The sequence below is a fragment of the Haliotis asinina genome, chromosome 3, assembly GCF_037392515.1.
Source record: "Haliotis asinina isolate JCU_RB_2024 chromosome 3, JCU_Hal_asi_v2, whole genome shotgun sequence".
Lineage (NCBI taxonomy): Eukaryota > Metazoa > Mollusca > Gastropoda > Lepetellida > Haliotidae > Haliotis > Haliotis asinina.
In genome coordinates, this window is record NC_090282.1 from 44049587 (window position 1) to 44072135 (window position 22549).

The 22549-nt window shown below is 37.9% G+C and overlaps 3 protein-coding genes across 4 annotated transcripts in view; 1 reads left to right on the forward strand and 2 right to left on the reverse strand.

The window, feature by feature from the left end:
* LOC137278079 (death-associated protein kinase 1-like) overlaps window positions 1–5363 on the reverse strand; it is a 141382-nt gene extending 136019 nt beyond the window's left edge. The window contains exon 1 of one of the 2 annotated variants that reach the window (XM_067810166.1): window positions 5076–5363. In XM_067810166.1, the coding sequence (XP_067666267.1) occupies window positions 5076–5134 (59 nt within the window). In that variant the 5' untranslated portion in view covers window positions 5135–5363. The remainder of the gene's footprint in view (window positions 1–5075) is intronic. The other variant, XM_067810167.1, reaches the window with a different exon arrangement.
* Window positions 5364–5653: 290 nt separating this feature from the next.
* On the forward strand, window positions 5654–18541 carry LOC137278080 (very-long-chain (3R)-3-hydroxyacyl-CoA dehydratase 3-like). The gene is made up of 10 exons (XM_067810168.1): window positions 5654–5740; window positions 6835–6951; window positions 7400–7570; window positions 8228–8288; window positions 9347–9460; window positions 11902–12029; window positions 12643–12755; window positions 13514–13620; window positions 14103–14234; window positions 14989–18541. The coding sequence occupies exons 1-10, from the start codon at window positions 5657–5659 to the stop codon at window positions 15063–15065; spliced, it is 1104 nt and encodes a 367-aa protein (XP_067666269.1). The 5' UTR covers window positions 5654–5656; the 3' UTR covers window positions 15066–18541.
* An 814-nt stretch (window positions 18542–19355) lies between these two features.
* LOC137278899 (putative leucine-rich repeat-containing protein DDB_G0290503) lies at window positions 19356–20627 on the reverse strand. The gene has a single exon (XM_067811398.1). The coding sequence runs from the start codon at window positions 20625–20627 to the stop codon at window positions 19356–19358; it is 1272 nt and encodes a 423-aa protein (XP_067667499.1).
* Window positions 20628–22549: the final 1922 nt, after the last annotated feature.

The following is a 22549-nucleotide window of genomic DNA, read 5'->3' on the forward strand; positions in this document are numbered from 1 at the left end:
TGATAATGATATATATATTGCGATACCCTGATCGGAAACTGGTATTCTGACATGCATTCAAAAAACTTCCCAACACTTGGCAATCTTCAGATATTTCCATTTTTCACATCAGAATCAAAGTTAAGTTTGGTTTGATGTTGTGTTCTAAAGTTTTGTTTTTAAGTGTTTCACAATGTTATGGGTCTGAATGTTTTAAATATTTTCATTAACGACCAGTGATCTCTGAAATGTCCTGACCAGGTCAAGCTGCTGTCTAAAATCTTCTTGTGGAGTGGAGAAACTAGTTCAAACTAGTAACCACTCTGTTGATGTTAATTTCTTACTTCCTTGTTTCCACATATTACCTATTTTGACATGATAAAAGGTTTTTATTAAAGCTTAATCAAGCAGAGTGATTTTATTGTGTTTTGTGGGTTTTTTTGCTTTATAAATCAAGCATTCATTTGTTCATCAGAAGTTTTATGTGAAAAAAAATCCTTCCAATATGTATCACAATATATGCTATCGCATCCCAATATATCGCAATATGGAATTTCTCTGCTACTCTCCCCTACTAATGACCTAGCTACACTGCCATAGCTTGCTGCTATGAATGTCAGTGATTGTCACTATTATCATCCCCTCCTGCTGACAGACCAGCCCCTCATACACACATTGATATGAACAAGTCATGCATTACATAAGCTCAGTTATTTACAACCAGTGCTTGAACATATTGCTGATATGAGGACACTTGAGATCCCCACTTGTAGGAAATGAACATGTAATACAGTGATATCAGTGACCCTCACAACATGATTTACATCATGTTTAATGTATGGAACCATGATAATGAAATCCTGTCTGCACAACAGGTAACAAAGAACACAAAGAAGGTTTGTTCCAGTTACATTCTTGAACGTCCCTGCTAGTACACCTCTGCAACAGCTGCAACAGCTTACATGTCAATTTCAGCAAGGCTGTTGTTTGTGTTTATTGAACATGCTAATGACCGCTAAAGGAACTATTTTTCATGCCGTAACTTCCACCCATCCTTCAGCGTGTACATGTCACTTCCTATGTCCTAATTGAACAAGTGCGTTGCGAGTGTGCTTAAGCGCAAAGTACTGAGTGTCAACAAAAACATGATGTCTTCTGTCAACATATAACATTGTCATCATATTTCTAAATGATTGCCGAGGATCACTTTTTTAACAAATCAACTGGTGATTGGCATGTCAAAAGTGATAAAAATTTCACACAGTGATCTGGGCCTTTTGCAATGAATGTCACCTACTCAAACCTTAAAGTACCAACACTGTTAGATTGAAACAACAATCACTAATGTGGGACTAATAACAAGCATTTAGATGTTTTACTTCATTCAAAATATAAATGAATGAAATACTAAAATCTGTTAAAATTCATCCAGAAAAACAAGTTTTGGGTTTTGGTGCCTGGTAGCTTTATAAAGAACTGTTTTAGGCATGACTGAAATAAGTGCTATCTTGCAGCTGCAGTTTTTACACCAGGAATACGGCATCAAGAGGTGTGAGACCATACAAATTGTAACAGTTAATGATGCTTTAAATCATCTAAATACTCCTGCATAAACTTAATTACATTAACTCTATCAACAAACCTTGTCTCAAATCATACAAATCACTGCTGTGATTTCTGCATTCACAGTTAAGATTCTATAAATCAGCCAGGCTTCTTTCTAACATTGTGTAGGTTCTTGTTTACAAGTAATACAGTGACATCTGTTTGCATCTGCGTGGAATACTACATGGCTTCCAGAAAAGATGGTCAAGTCTACTGGTAACTCCCATTAGTCCCAACAGCCAAGAGACTATAGTATACAAAAAACCCTGCAAGCAAATCATCATATACACAGCAACCGATTACTCTGGGAACACTTAAGAATTCAGTATGTAGATAACAGAAATTTGGTACCAATTTCCAATAACCGTTAATGAACGTCCAATGTGTTATGTTCTGTTCTCTAACCAAGCATCCAACTCTGCATTGAGGATTGTGGTACATTACCTTCGCAACATCTATTACGATATCACAATCAAATTCAGGGCATATTCCAAACATGTTCAAGTTGGTATTTTTTAACCAATGAAGTAGTGAAACTATCAGAAGTTCAAAGTGGAATGGGTAGTTGTGAAAGGAGAAACCTCTTAAGAATCATTTACACCTAGATCATTGTCGTAAATGCCACTACCATAAGGGCTTCTTAACAAAAACAGTTTCTGTCTAGAAAGATCTACAAAAGCTATCGGGGCAAGCATCCATTGGATGCAAACATTGATGTGGTCAATTTGTGGCCTAGAATTACTACACTAGTCCCAAACTTAAAGAACTCCAGTACATGTGCTTTCTCTGGATGTACTTCGCAAACACTTGTTTCTTCTCCAACCCATTCCCATTGTGTCCATTGCTATGACAAGCGATCAGATCCAGCTCAGAAACCATCATGGCATGCAGTAAGATGCACTCTAGCTGACAAGTAACCACTACAGGACTAAAGGTAATTTGGCATTCCAACATACTTGTCAAAACCAAGTCAAGGTCAGCAATGCTGGCAATGTATCATCACTGTCAGGGAATAACAACCACATGGTGATAACAGGATGAAAATGGGCTATATCATATACCAGTAATGTATAATCTTACAAATTGTTGCATAAGTTGATTAACCACAACATATACCATTTCATTTATTTTCAAAGTCACCTCATGAAATTAGGGTATTTTAACTACATTATAAGATTTCCACATACTGGGTAGGTTTATTTTCCATGACACTGACTGTTTTGAAGATATTTATCTATACAAATTTGGTTATGATGTAGAATTTGAAAAATCATGACACTCACCTGAAGTCATTTGTGCAAAACGTTAAAATCACCCTTACAGTGATTTGCACATGCATAAGTAGATTTATAAATCAGAATTTAAAAACAATAACCAGCCACTTCACAGTGTGTTTTGTAATATAAATGTAGGTTGTGCTCAACAACTGTGTATACAAACACGGTCAGAATAAAGATCCTAAAGCAATAAGACTAAGAGTCACTGATACTGATCTTCTGAACCCTGGACATAAATACTCATCTGAATAAATCATGCTAACCTGAAATGAAGTGTGCACATCTAGCTTGTTAGATAAAAAAAAAACTAAAAAAACAAAAAACATTTCATGAAGAATTGTCCCCAAAAAGCTTCAAATTTGTTCATGTCTTTCTGCAAAGTTTCTGTTCTTGGAATCTTATCTGGGCCTTCCAGGTGCTACTAAATGTTAACTTCTCTTTTAAACATTCTGTTCCTAATTACCTGTGCCAGAGAGGAGACTCATAGTCCATACAGATGTACATTATAGCAGCTGTCTCAGACTTGCACAGCATTGGAAAAATCACAGTGCTTGCAGAGAATGCAGAGAGCACTACCTACAATCTGGAGGCATGAGGTAAGAACCTAGAGACGATGGAATGCTTACAGAGGCAAAACCCCATGGAATGGGCAACGATGGAACCTTATATACATAATTAGTCTGCATGATTGGAATTAAAACATCTGGGGTTTTTTCTCTTTTCTATGTGATCAGAGACATGTAAACTTTCTCGGGTATTCTATTCTGATAGTGGCATATGTTGACAAAAATAGATAGAATAACCTTACAAGTATGCGTTTATTCATTTGATTCTTTGTCAATGGCTTCATCTCTTACAGTAGGAGAAGCAAAAGACACAAAAACGTAAAATGTGACTTTTTTCAGTTATCATTTAAGAACCACATCATTAACACTATCCTAAACACATCACTATAAAAACATACTTCTTAGTTCAGAGAAATAAACATCCCATCATTTTTTCATTATCAGACTGCGTATATTGTAACATGTACAATCCTTCACTGAAAACATTATTTTATATACATGTATCTACATTAAACACATACACCCTGAAGCACAATCTCTGTGTCAAAAGAAAAATAAATGGCACCAAATCAGTTTTGAAAAAACAATAACATATCTCAGAGCCAACCCATTTCATACCTATCTGATTCTGAAGCGAAGGTATGAAAGCTATGTGACAATGACATCATTAAAAGAGAAAATGAGTACATTTTGTCATCAGCAAATATAATACTCAAGTATTATGACACAAACTATTAGTTATAATTAAGACATGTAATTTAACTAGTAGTATTGTTTGAAGAATCTGGGTACTTATTTTTCACTGATACTGTATAATTAGATTAATCCAAACATAAGTAGGGTGTGGGGCACAAATCCAAAGAAAGGCTAATGACATGATGGCTGAGTTATGGTTCACATATATCAAGACCATATATATATATAATTTCTTTAACAGGTCATTTAAGACATTCCGTAAGTAAAATAATACCAGTGTTAATGCAATACTGACCATTATTCAGAACAATGTTTGCACTAAATCAATGGTAAATCATACACAAAGGTCACATAGCAGTTTTATTAGCACTAAAATCACTTTAAGGATATAGTACCCCTGATTAATTTGCATGAACATGGATTTTCCTACACATGGAAAGAACTTCATATCAGCTGACAGATGAAATAAATTTTAAAGATATTAGAATATCAGTCTCAGATTTCAAATAAATGGAGAGATGATGTCTTCAAGACAAATCACATTTTAGCTCATACGAACTTAACCAGATCTAGGAATGTCAAATCAATAAATCAATGAACAATTTCAGTGTTTTCAATCATTGCATAGCCATGGGATTACAGTGGGGTAACAGCACAGGTGTGAAGCAACAATCAAGCAGCGTGCATGGTGCATCCTTCCCATAGCCTAGCAGCCTAAGAACTCAAGCGAAGATATGCCTATTTCCAAATAACCACAGCACTGCAATGGAATCCATTCAACAAGTCATGTGCGAAAGTAACGAACGTGTTTTTACTTTTGTAAAGCTCCAATCAATCAATTAATAGACACCAAATTCATCTGACTAGAAACTTGCTCCACTAAAAAAAATTAATTACAAAGCTTTAAATCTGATATATAGTCCTGCCCATGAGGCCGTTTGGCGCTTCTTACCTTCCTATTTCCTCGCCTATTTCATAGCTGTCTTCGAACGGGTCCTGTTTAAATTCCATGTTTTACTGTTACTTTGTCGATTTGGTAATTTCCTCATCGTCTCTGCAGTAAGAAGAGCATTCCATGCTCCAACAAAGGACGCAGAGAATAAATAATCACAACATTTTCGCACAAAGTTTCCTAAATGAAGTTAGACGACAGATCTTCCACCTCGCCGATTCGATGTTTATCATCTGCTACGCTGACAGATCTCCCCACACTGACGTAAAGGAATCGCTACTGCAAGCTCACGCTGACAGCTTCTCTGCCAGGAGCCTTTCTATAAGTCCAGCGCAAATCAGTTTTAGTGATAACTGTTTGATAAAAAAACATTATTGCAGTGTCCTTGCAGTTTAAAAGAAAAGTACAGAAACCAGTTGATACAAAATAATATAATATAATTTATGAAATGTAGTGACATCTCAAATAAAAGCTAAAATTTCGACTGAGTCACAATTTTCTGTGACTGAGCCCCTGTCTTGTCAAGTATACGGACGCGCAGTCAAACAAAAGTACTGGTTCTTTACTGCGACGCTACAACAATGGCGGAGGTTCTTAGTCCATTTGTGTATTGGGGGCAGGGAAAAGATTTTATTTCCCTCAAGATCGACCTTAGAGACATTGAGGTGTGCGAAAATACGAACACGAATTATACATAGGGATTCATTCATAGCGAGTCAGTTTGATTTCTCAAACTAATGTTTTTATCTGATATTTCGATTTCTTTACACTCGATCACGCGAACAGACATCGTCTGCTACAATGACTACATACCGGCAACCTTTATTTTTGTCCTGATATTCGACAGTATTCATATCTTAGAGTCTAACGTTGTATTCCTTATTTCACTTTGTCAATATTGACAGATTTGTCTGTTTCCTACAAGGTGATAAGCTACGCTTTCACTGCATCTGATCATCTGCTGAACAGATAACGTCAGATAAGCAGATAGTGGACTGTTCATTTTCATTAATTGGACCCGTGAAGATCCGGGGTAGAATTGTTCTTCAGCAACCCCTGCTTGCCATAAACGGTGACTCTGCTTGTCGTAAGAGGCGATCAACAGAATCGGGTTGTCAGGCTCACTGACTTGGTTGACACATGTCATCAGTCCCCAATTGCGCTGATGCTCAAGCAGTTGATCACAGTATTCGTTGGTTTCACATTAACTTCAGACTTGCTGTACGCATGCGCAGAGCATGTAAAATTATCTACTGGCTAAGTTCCGCTTTGGTCGTATGTTTACCATTTTTTCTGGTTCAGACTCGATTATATACAGACTGTTGCCATATGGCTGGAATATTGCTGAGTGTGGCATAAATCTAAACTCACACACTCATTAATTAAACGAATGCTGTTTTACTCCTCAGCAAGCAATCTTTCATCTTTAAACACGTTAAAACACTGTTATCGACAAGGCACACCGTTATTTGCTTTCCTGGTTCTCTGACACTGTGTTACACATTAGTCATCATGTGTATCAAGCATGGTGATATTGCAAGATGCTACACAGTTACGAGACTTCTTTGCTCCCACTTAAAAGAATTCTGTTAGTATGAAGAACAAGAAAATTTATTTTGGTTTAGGTTGTAATTTGTATGCTGATATGATCAAATGTACCTTAATGACTTTTGCTTGGTGACCATTTTATGTGGTTATATATAACAAATGACAACTTATACCAGTGATGTGTACATATGGCAGAATTAACTCATTTCAGGATGAAGAAGTGGACTTAAGAGAAGACTCACTGACTTTTTATGCTCAAGGGAATGGCTTGAAAGGAAACAACCAATATGGCTTCGACATTGATTTTTATCTTCCAGTTGATTCTGAGGTAGACAGTTTATTCTGTTTTAAGATTTAGCAGTATTGTTGTAAGCTTGTGTCTATGGTTTTCATCAGTGATTGATTGATTCCAGTTTTCAGTGGGATTATCAAATTATTGGCCACAAATGTCTGATAGCAAACAAGTTTCTGAAGCTAGTATTTGTGTAAATGTTACATGCTATTTTTTGTTGTACATTTATTTACTTGGAATAGAAGCTGAAGCATAATACCTCTAATGACATGACTAATCAACAGTCAGTCTTCATTTGTTGTTTTTGAAACCCAAACCCAACTAGGTAAGAATGTTGTAAGAATGAAAAGAAAGCAGTTGAACTTGTTATTTTATTTAGCATGAAGTTTCATTGTTCAAACTATCTCAAGATGTTAAGAAGTAGATTTTACATTGATTTCACATCCATCCAATGCTGTACAATCCAATTGTTTGTTTGGTGCAGGAGAGCAAGTATAGGGTCACAGAGACTGGTGTGGAATTTCACATCAAGAAGATTGGGGAAGGGGAGGTGTGGCCTCGGCTCACTGAAAAGCAAATGAAACTGCCCTGGCTCAAGATTGACTTTGATAAGTTTATGGATGAGTCAGATAAAGAACAAGAAGAACAAGAGATGGTAATGTGGTTAATATGTTGCTGTTGTTTTTGTTGCTATGTTATTTTTATTATATTGCTTGAAGACTAATGATATGTTTATTTAGTTTAATTAGTGGCTGGTTGTCAGTGATTGATTGCCTAGTACCATTGTAATGAGCTCTTGTGTCTATGAAATTTTCATGATGATTGCACAAGAACACTGTAATTTTTTTTAACACATTGTTCCAAATGGGATATATTGTGTCATAAGCATGATAAGCATCCCAGGTAAGATCCAAATGTTTGATTGTATGTATATGTACCAGTGTGGTATCAAATATCTATTCGCAATCTTCAACAGTTCTTTTTGTTACGATAATCTGTGAATAATTATACATCAGAGAAACCAGGCAACCAAGCATTTGTTTTCATTTGTTCCAATCATATCAAAACTGTGTTCCTCGATGTATGACTGAAATAAATACAGGAAACAGACAAATAATATGAACCAATGATAGGGTTAAAACAAATCAGTTGTAACATTCATTAGCATCAGTTGTATTGAATAATTGTGCCTAATTATTTACTTTGCCAGCACTGTCCATGACGTACCTCCCAAAAACATTAATAGTATTGACTGGATATATTTGCAAGGACGTTGATATGACATAATGTTCATCTCTCTTTTCTTTTTTAGTATGGTGAGAAAGAGTTTTTTGACAGAATTGAAAAAGAAATCGGAAGTCGTGATCCCACAGGTGTGTGTCAGTTTAATCTGTAACCTGTCCTGCATGAAAATGTGATTGTTTTCTTTTTATTGTCATAATGATGTATCCACTGTGTTAATACTTTACTTTGCAAGTCGTACATAGTATTAGCAAGGATATTTTGGATCATGTTATTTTTGGAAAATCAACATATGATGAAGTTTGACATGCTACTGCCATAAATATGTTCAGCCTATTTAACCCTGTATCACTGTTTATGAAACCACGCCATGTGCAAGATGACCCCTCTGCATAAGCCTTCAACACTGCTTTTAATTCATAAAAGCTGTCTGTAAACCGACCCTGGATGAAGTATGTCATCAGCTCATACACAGTTCTTATACACAATGGTATATGGTATTAATACTTTGTCAAGTTCACTGTTGTTCTTGTCTGTTTATTTTGTGGTCACACTCTTCACATGTTTCATATTAACAGAATGTCTTCTGTGAAGACATAATGTTATAATTAACATCCACAATGCTTAATGCTTTTGATGAAGACATCATATGGTAGATGTGTAATGAATAGTTTCTTTTAATGACGAGCTTATTTCCATTTCAATACACTGATGTATATGGTACCCTTTACAAAGAAACATTTGTTTGATTTATCTTACTTTGATACTGATTTTCATTTATTCAATGGACACTTTTTAGACTGGTCTCAGGACCAGTAAAAATGTTGGTTTAGAGGGATGTGGGATTAGAGGATTACAGGATTTGTTTTTCACTAATATACTTAGTCATTGACCTTGACTTCAGATGCCATTTATTTTCAATAATTAGAGCAGTCTTCTGGAATACCACTCACTTCATTATGAATGTATTTGTATTATTGACCACTAGCTGATTGTCATGGAGATAAGTATAGTACATTTATTTAACTATTTATCTATATATCTATGAGAGCTACAGAAGGTAAACTGAACAGTTTCAGTGGGAGTTCAAATCAATTAATCCAGCAAATAAAACAAATATTTGTTGGAAATAAATGCAACTATGTGTGATTTTTTTTGATAATTGATGCTGCTGTCTTTTTTCTTGCAGCAAAACCATTAAACTTCAAGTTGTCCTACATCTTCTTGTACAACCTGTTCCAGTTTATTGGATTCTCATATGTGACTGCCATTTTACTGTACAAGTTTTTCAGATACGGAGAAGGTATGTTGTAACTCAAATTATCCCGAGTGATATAGTCTGTGTTTTTTAGACCCATGAAATTCAGGCAAAGATTGGTTTTCAGTAACCCCTTGCTTGTTGTAAAAGGCAAATAACAGGATCAGGTGGTCAGGCTTGTGGACTTGATTGACATGTCATTGTATCCCAGTTATATATATCTATGCTCATCCTGATGATTGATACTGGATTGAATAGTCCAGACTCGATAATATACAGACCACGGCCATATAGCTGGAATATTGTTGAGTGCAGAGTAAACTAACAGTTGGCTTGAATGAGGAAAGAGTGAATACAATGTGTCTCCAGGCTGTTGTGTCACTGTTCAACAATATAGAGAAGATTACTCATGATATCATACTGTCTTACTGGCACTTATTCTAGTCTATATTGTTGTAAGTAGTGTGTAACTGCACCCACTATATATAACTGCTGATATCTTGAACTTCCTTAAATTGTGTTATGTCAGTTGATCTTTACCTCTGATTGTCTGCAAATCATCAGACATGTCACAATACAACTGTCTCTTTACCTCTGATTGTCTGCAAATCATCAGACATGTCACAATACAACTGTCTCTTAACCTCTGATTGTCTGCAAATCATCAGACATGTCACAATACAACTGTCTCCCAATAACATAATCTCGCAGGAGTTTGATCATACCTCACAGTGTGGGTATATGTTATAATATCATATGCTTGCATGTATGCATCTCCATGGCAACATTGTCAACATTCTTTAATTATACTTTTCAACTTTGAATTTAAAACAGTCTTCTCATAGCTGTATATTTAGCTGGGGGCTATATATGTTCTGTTGACATGTTAGATTTAGATGTGTTTAAAGGAAAGATGTATCAGCAAAGTGATCATAAGGCTAAGTTGATAGTAATTTATATTAATCAGGGCATTATGTAGGATGAAAAGGAAGAGATTATAACGACCCTGCCCATGTTAGTCCAGTTTCTTAGCTCTGATGACCCAAGGTCAGTGTCATGATGTTTCAACTCCAGTCCTTTTGCCAGTGGGAAGGTCATGTGAGAGCTGGTCAAGCATGTCCAATCTGTCATTAGTCAGGTATAAGCACCTGTGTTGAACTAGTGTATGTCTGGAGGGTAGGGTACAAGCACATACTGCTGATTGTTACATGATCACACATCAACAGGACCTGTGAAGGTCTGGGTAGAATGCTTGCCATGAAAGGTGACTGTGCTTGTTTCAAGAGACGACTAACGGCATCTGGTCCAGTCTCAATTATTTACAGACCATTGCCATATAGCTGGAATATTGCTGAGAGTGGCGTAAAATTAAACCCACTCACTCACACATCATCAGGCGTTATATACTTCTAACAGCCTTGTAAATAAAAGAAAACCCATTGCTATATACCTTGACAGTGTGAATGTAACACTTATTTCACAGGTCTTTTCTCACTGTTCCAGCAATCTGTCACTTAACACCACTTCTTCAAAATGTTGCAATATATACACAATTGTATTTTGATGAGAAGAAACCAGAAAATGAGATATGTATACAAATAGCAGCATCTGAAGATGAAATATGGAAGTCATGCATTCTTTGTCACAACCCAAGTGTTGAAGTTATTAAACAAGTGTATGGTCCTCTTTTTCAAATGTTATGGCAGCAAACCTCATGGACACTGGATCCCACTTACTTTTGAAAGACAGTGTTGATGCTTTTGTTGGGTCCTGCAACAGCTTCCTTATTTATTTGTCATCATTTGAAACAGGATGTTTGGGCTACTTGGGGTTCACCCATACAGTTGGTCCTTGTCTGACCCTGCAACATCTAAATATACCACCCAAAGAAGTTAGTAGAGCCTATTATTTGTTTCCAGCGTCACTTAATTATGAGAGGGTCAAACTGACCATTAACACGAAGGATATTGTAATGTTCAGGCTGTTGACTTTTGCTACTTGTAGCTAATCTGACTAGCAGACAGTTTGGTTGTATACTCGTCTGCTTCAATTCCCCACAAGGGCACAATATATGAAGAAAATTTATGATGTCCCCCTACCGTGATATTGCTGGAATATTGTTAAAAGCGGCATAAAACCAGTCACTCACTCTCTTACACTTCAATATGACAAAAGAATGCAGTCATTTTTCAGAAATGAACCAAGGGAGGGAACTTGTCAACTGAAGCAGTTATAAAATCATACTCTTACTGCTGTATGTACCAAACCAGGGTTTTTGACAACTCATTTTGCAGTTTGAATTATCCAGCTTTCATCATCTGTTTAATATCTCCATTTATCACAGTCACACTAAGCCAACCTTGATGATTTCAGTAATTTTGTATACATATCTATGTATGATGTTAAAGATGGTACTCCACAAAGAAATGATGCTTCCTACAAGTAGATGTATGTTATTGGTCAGAGCTGTATGTACTGTTTTTCAGAGATCAAACATAATGCATTTGAGGCTGTTGGCGTTCAGCTGATGGTATGTCAAGCTGTAGCATGTCTGGAGGTCGTACACCCAATGCTTGGTCTCGTCAAGTCAGGCATCTTTGCTCCCCTAGCACAGGTAGGCAGCCATGTGTTAGGATCAAATAGATTTGGTATCTGACTGCCCTGTCATGTCTGAAAATGACAGTGTAGTGGTGTTGTAGCCTAGTCATTCCAAAGACAAAGGCTGTGCCTCCCGTCATGATTGCAGTGTGTGAAGTCCGTTTCTAGTGCCCCTTGCCATGATAATGCTGGGATACTGCTAACATCATAAAGCCCTACTGATTCACTGATTCTATAATCATTATGATTAGATAGGTCATCATGAATAAAGTAGTTCCATGACATACTGTTATAATACAAACATTAACGTTTTTGGAGTGAAAATGAGTTAAAAGGGATATGATTTTATTTTGTACAATATGAGGAAAGTTCCCAGATCCTTCTTGTTTAGAATATCTAAGAACCTGTGTGTTGGTGTATGGCTGCTGAAGGTATAGGGTGGGTGAACAGCTGACAGACTGCATGTCATCAAAACACTGAAAACCAGGGAAGTAGCTCATTATATTGACCATTGGTTTGTCTTGACTGCTAATTACAGCCTGCTGTCATACATCTGGAATGTTGCTGGAGTAACACCAAAGATTCCAGTGGCAAGTAGCTGATTTCATTTTGCTTAATTTTATTTGCAGGTCTCCGGCAGAAACTTGATCTTATTTGGACTACTTTTCCAAGAGCCACGTCTACACAGTGCCCCTGCTGTGTGGTACCTGTTTCTAGTGTGGAGTGCTGTAGAGCTGATTAGGTAGCGGAGATTAAGTTTACCTTAGTTAAGGAAGCTGTTCTGTGATTGGCTGGTCGTTGCATCCCTTCAGGCACACCAGAAACCTATGAGTGTGAGGTTTTTGTCTGCAACATATCCACGGTCATGGATTTGACCAAAGTGATTATCATCTGAGACAGGCATCACTTGCAGCTTTCCTCCCTCATGATGCTAACAGACCATATATTCACCCAAAATGTGTTCTGTACTTTGTGAATCATAATGATAAATTTCTTACGTGTGTCTCTGGCAGAGTGCTGGATTTTATGAACTAATTGTTTGTGTGCTCCATCTCTAGGTTGTCAGAGAAATTTGTGTTGACATGTTCATTTCATGTACTATATCTGAGGCATTGTCCACTATGTCTGTTGGGTGGTGGGGTAGCCAAATTCCTAAAGCATTAGCTTGTCACATCAAAGGTCTGGGTTCGATTTCCCACATGGGTACAATGATTCAACTTGAAGCCCATTTCTGGTGTCCCTTGCCATGATATTGCTGGAACATTGCTAAAATTTGGTGTAAAACTAAACTCCCTCACTCATGTTTGGGGTTATTTCTGAGACATATTATCACATGCATAAATGTTAAGGAGTACACACCAAACTGAAACATATGTGAGGTTCACTTAAGGACCCTGTTGTCTGAATGATGACTCATTGGATATGGATTTTGGATTTTGATGGCATGATGGAATTAACATTATGTCACATTACCATCTCTCACTCTTCACTTGTTGTTAGGTATCCTTTCTACATGCTGAGCAGTATAGATGTAGAAGTGAAATTCATCAACTGGATGCGCTACACTGTATGGATCCCTCTCTATCCACTTGGAATTCTCTTTGAAGGTAGGAATATGATAAAGATTGTTAACTCTGCTGTGGCATTTAGGCAATGACAGGAAAGGCTACGATCTACTACCACTTCTCAGAATAGTAGTGTAACAAATAATACTGAATCAAAGTTTACTTAAATTGGTACCATCCAGTACTGTGGCATTTTGGGAGACGGTAGGAAAGATAAGTTGAGCACTGTGCAGGTTAACTGGCATTGAGTGACTGTACAGTGGTGGAATTGATCAGTGTTCATGGCATTCATCACAATTTTGGCTTACTGCACTACAAGCAGTGGATATAGCTAGAGCTCTAAATAGGCATTTGTTTTCAATGTTCCTGCATGGGTAGTGCACACCTTCATATACCTATCTTTTACAAATGTGGATTGTTGTGTATAAGTAGTCCTATATTCAGGGTGTTTAGTGATCTGTTGGTAGCAAATAATGTGCTTTCTAAGTAGTTTATGATGTTAAACATGATCACTTGTTTTTCAGGGATAATAGTGATAATGTCCATCCCACTGTTTGAACAGACAGGAAGGTTCAGTGTAACGTTGCCAAATTCGGCCAACTTTGGCTTTTACTTTCCGTGGTTCCTACATACATACCTGCTTGTCCTGGCTCTAGGTGAGTAGCATGTGTGTCAACTTGTTGTAAACCCATGCTGCCTGCTAGATGCGGGCAGTCAGATGCTAGAGAGCAATTCTCTTGTCCACATCCTACCATGTAGTTTACCACAGTAGACATTGCATGTTTAAATTTTAATGGAATGGTGGGGTAGCCAAGTGGTAAAAGCATTCACTTGTCATGTTGATGTCCGAGGTTTGGTTCCCCACATGGGTACAATGTGTGAAGCCCATATCTGGTGTCCTCTATTAATGATGATATTAATGGATTTTTGCAAAGGCAGCACTGAACACAACTAACTCACTCTGAAAAGTACAATAAAATCTCTTAGTTTTGCTGTCTTCATTTTATAAAATATAGATGTTTATATTGATATAGTCTGACTATTTATCTTTTAATGTATTTCTCAATACTCATTTTACTGGACTGGCATAGAACTGCTCCCTGGTTTGTTATTTAACACAAACAAATGTTCTGTTAATTTTAAGAAGAATATTCACCTCATCTGGACTGAAGGGTTATCTCCCTTGCACATATATCCTCTTACTTTCTAAATGTCCTTGTCAGTAGCTGTATTAGCTCCAAGACAGTGAACTGTGTTTATCTTGAACACTCTTTTCAAGAACTGACAGTTATAATAAATGTTTTTTGGTCGTTCAGACAAAAAGCATGTATTGAAATGAGTGGTCCCATGGTTTCCTTTAGTTCATTTCAATTGAGAGGAGGTTGACATTACTGGTTGTGTTTGTTTTAGCTGGGTACAAGATGATGAACTACATGTACTACCAGAGGAAGAAGAAACTGGGAAATCAGAAACTGAAAACAACTTGAGTGACATATGATAATCACACAGAGTGAATTGAAAGCCAAATCCACAAGTGTTCAATATTCTCTGTGCTAGCTGCCTTCCTGATCCATAGTGAAGGCTGACCAATTTATGTTCATTGCCCTGAGTATTTGCTTCATGAATGTGGCCTCATGAATGACAGGATCATTATAACCTTTTGATACACTTTACCAATCATTTTATTATGTTTTCTTCACAATATTCATATACTTTATATTCCCTGTACTTCAGTGTACAGCGATTGTTTCAGAGTATTTTTTTTATCCCCTTTGGTGCAGTTTTTTGTTTCAGCAGCTCTTCTGCACAACCCCTTGTCTTTATGAAGGTTTATTTACCATCCCCTTAGTGTTCAATTTCGTTCATCATCACCACGACAGACTTTTGTACACACCATCAACCATTGAAACATTTGATGTTGTCGAGTGTATTGTTTTACCCATCACGAATGAAACATTTCACTGTCTTCCTGTTAATTTTGTGCGAACTAACTGATGTGAACGACTGTGCCAATATGTAGAATGCCGATCAAACAATCAATATGTATAGTTGATGACTGCAAGGTAAATGCACATGTAACACAAGAAATACTGTAGTTTGTGTGATATGACCTACCACTAAATGTGTGTCATCATCATGAGCACATACCATAAGTCTCACTGACATCAGACTCTTCCTTTGGTTAGTGACAAATGACAGGATTAGGTAATTCTCATGTCAAATTAGCAAAATGCAGGCCTATTGTTCATTGGCACTTCCAACATCTAATGTCACATCGTGTATGGTGGTGAAACTGCATAGACAGTCCCCACAAACATGCCCAGACCATGTCCTTTTAAGAAAACTTTAGTTCAGGACAAGCATGTGTAAAACCTAGTGGCTGACTAGATTGAATGAATGAATTTCAGAATGCTAGAGTGAATTTGTTATAGCTTTCCAATTTGACACCGAATGGGAGGTGCCATGCATTTTCACTTTGCTGCCATCAACTAGTATTAGAGGTTGTGAAAAGGGTTGAGTCAAAGACAAAATTCCCAATATTGTACAATCTGAAACTTATTTGTCTGGCCTAACTATGCCAGTGTCTATTCCAAATTTCTATACATTTTGATAGCCAAAGAGAGGATCTTAAATATGGTTGCTAAAGCAAGAATTTGTTCAGTCAGGCCTGATTAAGTAACATAAAAGCTTTGATTATTCACACAAAGTTTTCATGATCATTGGCCTTTGTTCTTCAGAACATATGTCAAAACAGATGAACAACACATGGCATAAGTTCTCATGACTTTCATTCAGGTAAACTAGAAATGTATTCAGAACTGTTTTCCACATTATATAATGCCTGAATAGGTCTTTTATCATTAATGATTAAAATAGACATGGAATAGGATTTTAGAAGCATTGTTTTGTTAACTGATCTCCCCAGAAGTTTATTCTTTTTATGAAATAGAAATGTACTTATTGGCAATTCATTAATTTGCTGAGTGGAAAGAAAACACAACAGTACACAAAAACCTGTTCAACACATGTGAACATTATTGGACTAAATTTTGTGTAAATGTAATAACCATAAGTTTGTTCAAGACATCACTCTCTGCTTCCAACGTTATTAACACAAGCAGTGAAATCAGAGACACTGTATTCTTCAGTTCCCCAGAATCTTTTACTCGAATGTGTTTTTATACAAAAATAGGGTTAAAGTTTATTAGAATTTCGTTATCATTCCTGGCAAACAAGGATAAGTTGGACCGGTGCAGAGAACATGTTTAGGAGAAGCAGGCAGTGCACGGCAATGAGCAAACCCATTTGGATTGTGAAAAGGAGAGTAGATGTAGGCTAGTGCATGTGCAGTGCATGACGATGAAATTGATTTCACACATAGCTGCTGATGCCTTGCTCATAAGACTCTCACGTGGTTGGTATAGCAACTACACATGATCGTAGATCTGGGGCCCATTTGCTCACTATGACAAGTGCCAGTGGTCAGCTCTCCTACATGCTGATGTCAGTTGTCAGGTCGGTGCTCATCTTATCCTTGTTTGCCAGTAGAACTTTATGAGTCAGTAGAGCTACAGAGTCTTGTGCCTCTAATGTATGGGTTTCATTTTTGTATTTTTGTATCTCGGCCTTATGATAAACATTTTCATGACTTAATGTTTCCTTGTTACATGTCAGGGTTCCATAATGGTACAGACATGCATTCAGGTGTTGAAATTTGTGACATCAAATCTGTTGATTTGTTTTTGTTCAGTGTGTTAAAGTAACATTCCCACATCTGGATTATGATGGAGGCAGGTAAATAATGTATCTGTAAAGGTGTTTTAGGCTTCTGGTGTGTGTCCCAGGACAGAGTGAGTCAGGTTCTTGTGCGATGATTGAACAAGGGTGAGACTTCTGGTGTTAAGCAGATGCTGCATGGTTACATGTACATCCAGTATTTAACCTTCTTTCTGCACCAATGGTATTCTGAAATAATTAATCCATAGGTGCTTAGTACACTTTTCCATGAATAGTGTTTGATCATTACATTGTGTTACTTGAAAAAGGTGTGAGACTGTGGTTGTATTGTTTGACCAAAATCATGATCATATGTATATATTGTATCAATTCATTCAACAAGAGAAAACCAGTGAGAGTAATACAGTTTATGTGAAATACTGTGCTTTCAAGTAATGAGTGGCATTATTGATTTTCTAGTCTTTGGGTCATGAAACTGAGCTTCAAAGTCAAATAGACAGTAACTGAATTTTTTAAGATACTGTGATTTCAACAAATGTATGGCATTTTTGTTCTTTACTTTTTGAGTTATAAATCCGAACCTCAATTAGATAATATTAATTGCATTTATTTGAAATACTTTGGTTTCAAATAATGCTTGGCATTATTGTTTTTGTAGTCTCTGATGCACACAACTGAGCTTCAAAGTTTAATGATTATTTCCTTAATCTTTAAAATATATTTATTGGGAAAACATTATCAAATATGGCATCTTCTGTTCAAGGAGAAAAAATGGTTGTTGCATGTTGTTTTGTTTGGAGTATGTAAGGATTATATCGTGAATGGGTCTCATGCCCACTAACACTATAACAAATTTTGTCCTCCTTCCTTTCCCACCACTCAAGGTAACATGGCCACATGCTTTTGTTTTTGTGTTGCTTGATTAATAACTTCAATGTTCCTTACATCTGTTATGAAAAAGCTATGTAACTGGTCAGGCTGAAATGTCTTACTTTGCCTTTTGCTCTTTGATTTCACATTAAGTAAGTGGTCCAGCTGATAATGCAGTGATTAAGGAATCTACTTCAGTAAAGATGAAAAGGAAACCGATGAATACGTTATGATGTTTAAGTTAGGTATGTTACAGTGAATGTGTATTTATGAGGTGTTACGTTTATGCAGTTTTTGTCAGTTTTTACATTTATTTGATGTATGGAGTGTGACTGAAATAAATATTACAACTGTTTTCTGTGTTTGATCATTTGTTTGTCATGTCCTTTAATCCAAACAGTAAACAGTATTACTCTACCTGAGTACTCAACTGTGTGGTTAGAGTGGCATCAGGAACAGAGTTTATCTGCATGATGGTTGTATGCTTCCTGAATGTGGTATTGTAAGGAATCCTGGATATGCCTGGATAATGATAAATGGTGATGTCGGCAACATACGACTATTAGCCCAAAGATCAAATACATTGCTCTGGGCTTCCTTCCCACATTATGTCATGAAATAGTGTCATAACGGGTGTTAAACCAAATTCACGTATTCACTATGGCCACCATAACACAAAACATGTCTACCTTACCATAATCTGATTCCAGATTAGATTAGCATGTCAGATCCTTGTCTGATACTAGAAATGTGTCATTTTTCACAGATGACCTGGACAATTGCTCATTGTATCAATCGCAAAGACCATTCAATCACAATGAAAGAGGACAGAATGTAAACCCAAAACAGAGAAGTTTAATGGTTTTGAATTTTGACTGGTTCATGCAGGTATATTTAACTATATACATGTGTTCGATTCCAAACCTGTTTTACTTAAAAACACTGTCCTGTCCTGTCTTGCCAGAATGAGACAACTTGTAATGACACATGACCAGTGCAACACATCCTCTGCAAAACTGACTGAAAAACAATTGCTCTCAATTTCAGACGTGTTCTAACATATCTGATACCGGGCATCACAACTGTATCTTTAGAGCTAAATGTCCTTAAGCAAGCATTTGTTGGCAACAAAGCCAACGTTTTTTTACATGAACTGGGTCCACGTCCAGTTACGAGGAAGCGTCCACTGTCACCTCACTGCTTTCATCTCTACTTTCTTGTGCCTGGCAGGCAATGGTGTTGTTTCTGGACATCTGAACATGGTTCTTGAACATCTTCTGGATAGTGCCAACCTTGCCTTTGAGTTCCATTAGCTGGTTGTACTCCATCCTCAGTGCTGGGTATACATTCTGTTTGATATGTATCAGTGTGCGTCGTATATCGTCTACAGCCCCATGCTGCTCCAGATTACTGCTAAGGTCATGAACCTTGCTTGACTGGTCACCAATTCCCATTGTGATCTGCAGAATTCGATGCGATAAGAGGTCGAGCTCAGTCTGCATGTCTTTAACAAGGGCATCTTTCTGCAGGCTGCTTGATGTCAGATTCATCTCTTCATTTCCAACGATTTCCATTTCTGCGAAAAGCTTCTCTTGTCCTTCCTGTGTCTCAGCTATTCGACTCTCCAGTGTTTGTATCTCGGGTGTTATATAGTCATCGAAGATCTTCACCTTGTCGCGGAGGGCCTTGACTTGGTCAGTCATGATGTGGATATGCTCCACTGTTCCCCTGACATCCTCCACTAAGTGGTTCAGGGCATCTGTGTGGTTCAGCACATCGTGCTCCAACTTCTCTCTCTTCATGGTCAGTTCTTCATATCGGGCTTTGTTTACGCCAACACTAACATATAGGTTCTCCGCTACGCTTTCTAGCCTGCTGGAAACCTGCGAAATACTAGATGTGTTCCCACTATCGTCCATTTCTTCCAAGCTTTCCTTCAGATCCATCAGATTCTGGAAATACTTTCCCAACCTGTCCGCATATCCTTGCAGTTGACCCTGAACGGACTGTGCCATTTGGGTCTGACTTTGGATGCAGCCCTGTATAGCAAGCGTCATGTTTCCAAGCCTCATTTCATTGGTACTTCCAGCACTACTGATAACGGTATTGATGCCATGAATAGCCTCGTCCAACTTACTTTGTAGCACTGCTGTAGAGGAAAGATGTGATAATTTGTCTGTCAGCCCATCTGCGGTCTTTTTCAGCAATGCTAGTTCATCTTCCTGGTGTTTGACATCCTTCTGCAGCAGCAACAACGGTGCAGGTTCATCGCCTGCTTCTCCGATATTCATTAGACTCTCCAAACGGGCTATCCTTTCTTCCAGTGTTGTAGACCCTTCAACACATCCCGCAGCAGGCTTTGGAACCTCGAAATGATACGTGCAGACATCATCTGCTCTGGACATCACCAGGGAAGGGAACAGCAACATCAAGAACAACATCGTAACAGACAGCAACCACTACAGCCGAGACAGGGTGACACCAGGAAGGGTCCAGCAGACAGCCTCATACTGTAGACCGACTCGGTTTTATATCCATCGCGCACTTTTTTCATCTCTACGTCAGTTATGCCGTCAAACTGCAAAGGTCATGGTCTTCGTGCGGCAGTTTCCCGATTAAAGAGATAAGGTTAAATGATTAGGACACTAGAAACCTGTTCACATGACGAGGTCTACATTTTATTATCATTTGTAAAGGTGAAACATTTACTATACGCTATCGCTGTGGTAAAACAGTTCCATTTCGTTAATGCAACGCCAGACCAACAAGAGTGTAAAGTCTTTTTAAAGGATGCCAAACATGCGTACACAGTGTTACGGTATCGTCTAGAAGGATAACAGCAGCCTTTGTTTCGCTGCAGTGTTTGGTCCGGTTGGGATAATGTAGGCATTTTTTTGGGTAAAGATTAAAGAAAATATACTGGTTAAAAATGTGAGTGCCTTGCTTCCTGTACAATTTGAGTATGGCAGAATAGACATCTTTTTGTATCCATTAAAATCTATTACAGATCAGATAGTGACAAGTGATACAGTGAATATTCAATCATTTTGATGTACCCGTGTTCTTGGTCCGGATACTAATGATGGGAGAAAAAAGATAATCACAACCAAATATTCCTTAACTATCGCAATATAGCTAATGCAAAATCTGAAGGCTACAAACGTTTTGTTTGACTGACAGAAACAGTTGTATACATTTCAGTATGTTTAGTAACTGTGTTCGAGAGTTATGTTTTTTATGTGCTCATCAATACTGGATATCCCCTATTAAAACACTTCCAAATATAAACTTCATACAGAATATACGCGTCGATTAGATGTAGTGAAGTAACCTTTAAAGCTTCGAAATGTTAAAAATCCATCTCTTACCTCCACGTTGACATCCTAACTCCTAACATCATGACATCAAAGTCCTAACGGACTGACATCCAGCCATAGCAGTCATGACATCCAACTCCTAAAGTCATTACAACAAACCCTAACGTCATGACACCCATGTCCTAACGTCATGAGCCCCAACTCCAACCGTCATGACACCCAACTCCTATCGTCATGACATCCAACTCCTACCGTCGACGTCATGACATCCATGATACATTGTTACATGGACATCATCCTCTATATGAACATTCAACTCCTACCTCCGCATCTACCCATCAACCTAATTCCTACCGCCATGACATCCAACCCTTGCCGTCATGACATCCAACTCCTGCTGTCATGACACGCAACCCCTAAAGTCATGACATCACCTCCTACCGTCATGACACCCAACTCCTAAAGTCATGACATCATCTCCTATCGTCGACGTCATGACACCCAACCCCTATCGTCATGACATCCAACCCCTACCGTCATGACACCCAACTCCTACTGTCATGACACCCAACTCCTACCGTCATGACACCCAACTCCTACCGTCATGACATCCAACTCCTACCGTCATGACACCCAACCCCTACCGTCATGACATCCAACCCCTACCGTCATGACACCCAACCCCTACCGTCATGACACCCAACTCCTAAAGTCATGACACCCAACTCCTACCGTCATGACACCCAACCCCTACCGTCATGACACCCAACTCCTAAAGTCATGACACCCAACCCCTATCGTCGTGACATCCAACTCCTACCGTCATGACACCCAACTCCTACTGTCATGACATCCAACTCATATCGTCTTGACATCCATCTCCGTCATGACACGCAACCCCTAAAGTCATGACATCATCTCCTATCGTCGACGTCATGACATCCAACCCCTATCGTCATGACATCCAACCCCTACCATAATGACATCCAACCCCTACCGTCATGACACCCAACTCCTATCGTCATGACACCTACCGTCATGACACC